Genomic DNA, 7,996 nt, shown 5'->3' with positions numbered 1-7,996 from the left:
GGTTGTCGATAGGCTGGGTTAGCCAATAAAGTTGTTGGTTCATTTTGTTGACGGTTGTCGATAGGCTAGGTTAGTAACCTACCTATCTAGCCTAACCGTAGCCTCTCGACAACCGTCGACGAAAGGAACCTACCTCTCTAGCCTAACCGTAGCCTCTCGACAACCGTCGACGAAAGGAACCTACCTATCTAGCCTAATCGTAGCCTCTCGACAACCGTCGACGAAAGGAACCTACCTCTCTAGCCTAACAATAGTATTACAAACTTTTGCTCCTCTATCAATATGAGAAACCTAGAACACAGTTCATATGATCAACATAAATCCATATGCTCACATCCAACAAACATCTTAGTGTTCAAATATGACATAATAATCCATTACAACTAAACATCACATGACTAAGGTTCAGAAACAGCATAGTTCAACCTTGTTGGCCTCATACATTGTGCCAACAGAAACATTTTAGAATACTTAGTTCAACAGATTAGGATACTTAGTTCAACAGAAACAACATAATTTGCTAACAAGTTCACAACAGATTTGCCTCACAGGAACAACATAATAATCAACTTAATAATCACTCATCACAGAGTTCTTTGATTTTCCTCAACTTAACCTTGTTTGCCTCCCCATCCTTCAGCAAATCAGCTATGATATACTCTAACTTTTTCTTCTCCTTCTTCATCTGTTCAATCTGTTGAAGACCTTCATCTGCTACATGTTTCTTCCAATTGCTAACAAGTTCATCATTGCTCTGCTTAATGACTTGTAGTGATGTCCTCAGCTCAATATTGTCTTTCTCAAGCTTAGCCTTCTCTTCCTGGGCTTGAAGTACAGCATTCTCTACATCACCATCCTGCATAATCTTCTGATAGTTCTCCCTCATCACATTCTTGTGAATTGTTGAAAAAAAATTGCTTGTTTCTTTGATGTGGTTGTGGTGCTTCTCTTGGATTAGCTTCTTCTCTTCTCCAAGCTTGACTATGAGCTTTTCTTTAGCATCATTCTCTTTGCTACTCTGCTCATACATGTCCCAAAGTTTGCGTAGTGCATTTTTCATGGGTTCTGGCCATTCTGGGTCAATCCATTGAACCAGACCACAATTGTCTCCTTCCTATAATAATTCAGACAAAACAAAAGTTAACAACAGCACCACAGATTTAGATAAGTCAGTTAACACCCATATTCAGTTAACAGCTACATATATTCAGTTAACAGCTACATATATTCAGTTAACTTAGCTCATTTAACAGCATACACATTCAGATAAGCATTGACACATTCTTTCCTCAAAACACCTGATAAAACAACATCTTCACAAAACTATATACAGAACTATATTCAGTTAACAGGCAAAAATATATATATTCAGTTCACTGAGCACCAAACAAGGATCTGTATAATCTATGACTACCAAAGAGGACCTGCAACTAACCTGATTAGCGCATCCATAAAACCTACGGCCAGTGTTGATTCCTTGAAACACAACAGCCCTATGAACATGAAGGTTGTGACAGCACATCGGTCCTCCGGCAACAATACCGCACCACTCCGGGTCAACAATGGTCTGTGGGATCTACATTAGTGGAACAGTGCTCAATATCCCAACTCAAATTCGTGAAAACTAAGCTCAAATCGAAGAAAAACCTAACCCTAAGTCAAAGAGAAATGATACTCACATAGGTCTCCTCCTCGTGCGAGTTGAAGAGGGGGGACACAGAATCTTCGCTACTAGTTTCGCCGTCCTTCCAGGACACCATTGCTGCGGCGGCCGGCGGCGACAAATGGACAGCGGAGGCGGCGGCGGAGGCAGGCAGAGAAGAAGGCGAGACAGAGGGGAATGGACGAACGGGTCGGGCTGGGTTGGGCCGGCTCGTTAAGACAGGTGCGGCGCCGTCTAACGGCGCGCGTCACGGGCGCTGTCTCCCCCTGGCCACGTGGCGCCTGACAGCGGGCCCAACCGGTCAGTTTTCCACTCAGACGCGCCAAACCGTGCGATCAGCGTTTTTTGAAAACTGTCAGCGCAAACGTGGTGGTTTTTTGAAAAAATTACAAAACCTAGTGGCTTTCTGTTTTAGCGTCCCCAAATGTGGTGGTTTTTTGCAATTTACTCTGCTGCAAATGACTTCTTTCTTGTACAAATGACATATGGTGTTCATATTCTGTACATAGGCCTTCTTTAGTTTCTATGGCCCTGTATGTATTGACATGTCTTAACCAGTATCGCGTATATTGTTTCAGGATAACATCCGTGGATGTACAACTCTCAGGTACTTTCCACAGTGCACTCTAATTAAACCCCTGTATTTCTTGCATCCATGATTCCATGGTGTGTCTTTACACTTAACTCTTGGTTTGTCAGTACGGCGCTGCCAAAAGTTGTCACAGTTGGAATTGACTTTGGATGCAAGAATTCAAGAGTTGCGATCATAGATTCCTTGGTACGCAAGCTGTACAGTAACGCGTTCATATTTGTTCAGTTTAGTTTTAATAACCTCATGTTTTTGGAAGACTACTTGATGAAAGTTAATGATGGAAGGTATGCCTAGGTTATTATAGTAAAAATGAAGTCCTTGTGTGAAGTATGCAAGGTTCTTACACAAGGCTTCTCAGAGTCGTCGATGATGCTTACCTGATGTGTTTGCTTTCACTTTCTGATTGAATATACAAGCAGGCCGAATCGTAGTACAGTTTACATTGCGTCTAACTTGGCAATTACAATGCTCTTTCTGTGTTTGTTTTCAGAAATATATTTACTTGTTTAGTTAGGGAAATCTTGAAATTAATGTGCACACCAGAGCTAATAAAAAAGTAATGCCATTAATTATGTTCTAATCCCCTTATTTACTCTCTTGTTTCAGGTACCGGAGGTTATCGACAGTGAAGGTGGGCATTGCACTCCATCTTATGTTACTTCAATAGAGCCAGAAATTAGTGAACGATATGCGTTGGCCCTGCAGCGTTTGGAAGGTCTTGGCAAATGTGTCGCAGTTGGAGAACTTGCAAAGCGCAGGATGTCTAGACAACCATCCGATGTTGTCTTCAATATAAAAAAGTTGATTGGAAAACAATTTGATGACTGCTGGGTGCAAGGAATGAGGAAAAGAGTCCATTTCAGCATCGTTGAAGGGGGGAGAGGAGAAGCTTGCGTCCAAATCCATGGAGTGAGATTTTCTCCTGTTGAAATTGCCAGTGTTATTTTTGCAAAGCTCAAGGATGTCGTCCTGATGTACCAATTTCATCACGAATTAAAAGCGGTGATAAGTGTGCCCATTTTCTTCAGTGAACAGCAAAGAGGAGGCCGGGTCGCGAGGAGGCGAGGACCAGGAGACGGCGACGAGACCTGATGAGGTGCCGACTGGTGCCTTGATGCGAAGGACGACAAGGCGATGTCGCGAGGAGGCGAGGAGCGGGAGAGGGCGACGGGATTAAGGGAAGGGCGGCCGGATGAGGCGTCGGCCGATGCCGCCCGCCGCCGGTGGTGGTGGATCTAGTGATGGGGACTTGGGGAGAGGAGGCGGCTAGATCAGGGGAATGGGGAGAGGTCGAGAGGAGGAGTGGAGGCGGCTGCGGGTCGGGGGAACGGGGAGGAAAGGAGTGGAGAGGTGAGCGACTTAGGGTTTCTTCTTTATATATTCAATTGAATGTTTGACTGACAGGTGGGGTCCCAGGTATCCATGGAGCCGGTTTGCCCCCCATCCCCGCCCCGTTATACCCATGGGGGGATTTTGATCCCCATCGCCGCTTCTTAGCGGGTAAATCCCCACGGATACCCGCCCCCACGGGGAAAATTGCCATTTTGATGCATGACATTTTCTTCCTTGATTGATCGGAGGCACTAAATCCATCATGGATTCGTGGACACAAATCCATCCCCAATTAGCCAAAAAGACCAGAATATTAGTCTGGTCTTCAACCAAACTACGAAGTTGTCCTCAACCAAACTCTAAGCTGGTCTATCTCGATCATTGGATCAACTTAATACTACAACTTAAAATAGGCAGTACGATGTACTGTAAAAAGATCTTCTTTTTACTGTAAAAAATTCTCTAATGTTAAAGTCCACTTCTTACAGGTGCTCATAGGCCCTGCATCTTGGAGATGCAAGGAGGGCTCATTTTGTGGAGATGCCAAAAGGGTATGCGGTTATATATATATATATACTGCAATCTAAGACTTTGGCATATATACGTTGGACATGTTTCTGAGTTGTATAGATGTGTCTCTGGGTTGTATATGAATGTGTGTCTGGGTTGTATGGAAATGAGGGTGTATAGTCCCTCACCGCAAACGGTTCGTGGCGCATACACGTTTGCGATGTGGTCACATCTCACATGGGTTGATAATCGTGTGTTCTACCCTTCACATAAGCGACCGGTAGCTATGGGCCAATATACCTTTTGGGATAGGGAGTTTTACCTGTATGAAATGTGTTCTTATTACGTACAAGTGTGTCTTGCATGCTATCATTTAGAAAAGAATGTGCACAAATGGAAGCAAGAAATTAAAATAATTGCACGGTGACTTGCAGAGATAAGGACGTCCACCCTTGTCGTGAAGTGATCAAGGATTTAGCTGGACACTCGTGCTCATAATAGAAGTACTTCCACTGGATGTCTCGAGATATTTTTTACAAGTTATTTATGTACTACATCCGTCCCATAATGCAAGACGTTTATTAGCACTAGTGTAGTTAGTAATTGACCGTGATGGAAGTGGAACAATGCTCGTGTGTTTGCTCGCTGCAGAAAAAAAAATCCGTTGTTGGTTTGAGAAGGCAAAAGCCATACACACATGGACCAACTGAAAGTTCACTTTAAGTAAGAGTAGAGATCACTACAGAAATAGACGGAGCATAAAGTTAAGACTCCAGCGGTTACAAATCCTCCCTTACTTGCACGCAAAAGGCAAAACCCAACTAATTGCATTCCCCGCCAAATATGTTCCAGCAAATTAATCAAGACACTCCACTTCATCGATGTCATACACATCATCCAAAATCTCTCCCACAAGACACTCCAGTCTTAATAACGGTTACTGTTTTTTAGTTGCCTTTATTTATAAAGGTTACTGGCAATACCACGCGTATATATACATGCAATGCAATATGTCTAGCTCCACCAACTATCAAAAATGGCATCCAACCATGTCCTCCTCTCGGCCCTAGTCCTGCTCTCCAATCTCCATCCTCGCCACCGCCGCCGCCGCCGCAGCCACCATCGCGTGCAGACCAGGGGTGGGCATCCCGCCCAAGCCACTCCCAAGCTGCCGCGCGTACGTGGTCCAGCAGACCTGCAAAGACACCCAGCAGACCACGCCGGGCAAAGTGGCCTCCAAGGATCCGTGCTGTCGGGAGCTGGAAGCCGTCTCGGAAGAATGCCGATGCACCGCGATGGAGGACTTCATGCAAGGGATGCTCCGCTTGGAGGGCGTTCCTGAGGGGTGCACTAGAAAGGACCTGTGGGAGTTCACCATGTCTCTCGTCAAGCCGGAGACGTGCAACCTGAAGACCATCACTGGCGGCCCGTACTGCGGCCTCCCTCCTAGCAATGATGCCCGTCTCGCCGACGGTGTGCTAGATGTGTAGTTAAGCATGTGACGGAATGACGGATGGTTCATGAATAAGCGTGTAAATTGCGCATGAATATATAGTAGAATCCTCGTGGGTTCAAAAATTTCGGTGTTTTGCTACCTACAGTGAATCAAACGAGCCTGCTGCATCAAGTTCATGATGAATAAGCGGTTTTTGGCGGCGGGCACGTGAGTGTCACATTTCTTATTACCTCTCTCTCAGTTTACAGGGCATGCGCGTGCCCCTAGGTCGTCAATTTGACCAACCTAATATAAGTCATATATTACAAAAAATATATCAATATAAACTTCAGATGTTTTATTTTCAAACCGTATAATTTTTGTGTTGTATAGTTTATATTAAGGTGATAAAATTGCCAACCTAGGTATACGCGTAGGACTTGTAAACTGAAACGGAGGTAGTATTCCTGTTGGCTGAGTACCGAGAGCATAATCAATTTTACTGGAGGCAGGTTGCGGGGCCGACATGACAATCATTTGGCACACAGAAAAATTTGAGTTTCTGGTAGTGAGCTTGCCTTACAAAACTACTACTGGTATTTATTAATTCCAGAAAAAAATTGTTGCTAGAATTTATGAATTTCAAAAAATGTTCATGAATTGTGTCCCTTGCCTCACAAAACTGTTGGTAGTATGACAAATATGCATCATATCTGCTAGATTTTAAAAAATTAGGGAGTCCAAACAATGTTGTGAACTCAAAAAAATTCATTGTATTTTAAAGATTATATTCATATATATATATATATATATATATATATATATATAAACGTTCATGAATTACTTCTATAAAATATTTATGAATTTAATTTTTCCATTTTTTTGGAAATGTTCTTGACCTTTTCTTAGAGAAAATAAAGAAAACTAAAAAAGGGAAAAGGAAACCTGAGAAAACACGATGAAAATTAGTAGAAGAAAAAAAAACGCTAGAGAAATCAGAAGATACCCACTCCCGATGAGAGCCCCATGTCTATAAGTAGCAGAAAAACAAAAATAAAGAACATTTTTGAAATTTGTAAACATTAAAAAACATAGAAGAAAAAAAGAAACAAAAAAGAACCCAAACGAATAACGCGATCGATGGAAAATTGGCTGGATCATGCTAGCGACCCTTGTGAGTCTGACCGTCAATTAGGCACTGTCGAACCACCAGTGCTATTTCTCGCCCATGCCGTGACGTAACTCGGTCTCGCCTGTAGGAGCGAGGGAGTGGGCCAACCCACTATTTTGGCCTCCTCTGGATCGAGTGTTTTCCTCTATGTTCTTCTTATAGGGATATTTCCATTGCATGGGTTTTCTTTAGTTTTTTCCTGTTTTTGATTTCAGTTTTTTGCGGAAAAAGTTTTGATCTATTCATCTTCAATCATGGCAGTACAACGAATACCAGAAATAATAGAAATTACATTCAGATCCGTAGACCATCTAGCAACGACTACCAGTACTGAAGCGAGCCGAAGACGCGCCGCCGTCATCGCCTCTCCATCGCCGGAGCCGGACACAAATTGTTGTAGTAGATAGTCGGAAAGTCATCGTGCTAAGGCCCCATAGGACCAGTGCACCAGAACAGCAACCGCCGCAGATGAAGAATAACGTAGATCAGAAAGATCCAATCCAAAGACACACGAACATAGAGGAACAATGACGAGATCTGAGCAAATCCATCAAAGATAGATCCGTCGGAGACACACCTTCACACGCCACCAACGGTGCTAGACGCACCACCGGAACGGGGGCTAGGCGGGGAGATCTTTATTCCATCTTTAGGAGCCGCCGCACGTCTCGTCTTCCTGAGCAGGACACAAACCCTAGCAAAGATGAAAGAAACGACAAAAAATAGAGCCCTCCCGCCGGCCCTTGCCGAGATTCACCGCGCCCCCATGGCCCTAGGGCCACCGCAGAGGAGGCAGACCTACGGCTGCCTCGGCGGGAGGCAGAAACCCTAACTTTTTTGTGGAGGAGGAGGAGGAGCCGGCGGCGGCTAGAAAGGCTTCTGTAAGATGCTATAAAGTTTCCAGTTTTTCATTTCATTTTCTCCCACACAGGTCTACTTGTTCATAAACTTTGTAAATTGTTTGTATACATGAGGAACATTTTTTATACATGTTTAAAATTTCACAAGTAGATTAATAGAATTCAAACATTTATTTTGATGTTTAATCTTTTCATACATATTTCTTGCGTACATCTAAAAACAATATACACATTTCATATTTTCTGAATAGATTTTTTTGGCAAATATATGGTTTCAAAGTTTTTGGTTAAATTTTATACATTTTCAAATATACGTCTAAACATTATTTTGTTGAATGATATGAACATTTTTAAACAATACAAGCATTTTTTACATTGTATATAACATTTTTAATTGTAAAGTACATTATTCTAGGTGTGGGAGCATTTTTAT

General features: G+C 43.0%; 1 protein-coding gene and 1 pseudogene across 1 annotated transcript; one reads left to right on the top strand and one right to left on the bottom strand.

The window, feature by feature from the left end:
• Window positions 1-375: 375 nt before the first annotated feature.
• On the bottom strand, window positions 376-2,094 carry LOC147982778 (uncharacterized). Its single transcript, XM_087539344.1, has 3 exons — window positions 1,680-2,094; window positions 1,436-1,576; window positions 376-1,114 (listed from the first exon to the last, which is right to left on the bottom strand). The coding sequence occupies exons 1-3, from the start codon at window positions 1,758-1,760 to the stop codon at window positions 578-580; spliced, it is 759 nt and encodes a 252-aa protein (XP_087395470.1). The 5' UTR covers window positions 1,761-2,094; the 3' UTR covers window positions 376-577.
• Window positions 2,095-5,133: 3,039 nt separating this feature from the next.
• LOC125534682 (alpha-amylase/trypsin inhibitor-like) lies at window positions 5,134-5,680 on the top strand (annotated as a pseudogene).
• The last annotated feature ends 2,316 nt before the right edge of the window (window positions 5,681-7,996 follow it).

Source organism: Triticum urartu, chromosome 2A (assembly GCF_056163025.1).
Source record: "Triticum urartu cultivar PI428250 chromosome 2A, HENAU_Tu73, whole genome shotgun sequence".
Classification (NCBI taxonomy): Eukaryota; Viridiplantae; Streptophyta; class Magnoliopsida; order Poales; family Poaceae; genus Triticum; species Triticum urartu.
The sequence above is the reverse complement of the archived record's forward strand: the minus strand, read 5'-3'. Positions and strand labels throughout refer to the sequence as shown.

Excerpts from the sequence above, each read along its gene's own strand:
- LOC147982778 (XM_087539344.1), bottom strand. The coding sequence starts at position 1,760 with ATGGTGTCCTGGAAGGACGGCGAAACTAGTAGCGAAGATTCTGTGTCC. Across the intron at positions 1,577-1,679 it reads CGCACGAGGAGGAGACCTAT|ATCCCACAGACCATTGTTGA; the intron begins GTGAGTATCATT and ends CCACTAATGTAG. Across the intron at positions 1,115-1,435 it reads TTTATGGATGCGCTAATCAG|GAAGGAGACAATTGTGGTCT; the intron begins GTTAGTTGCAGG and ends GAATTATTATAG.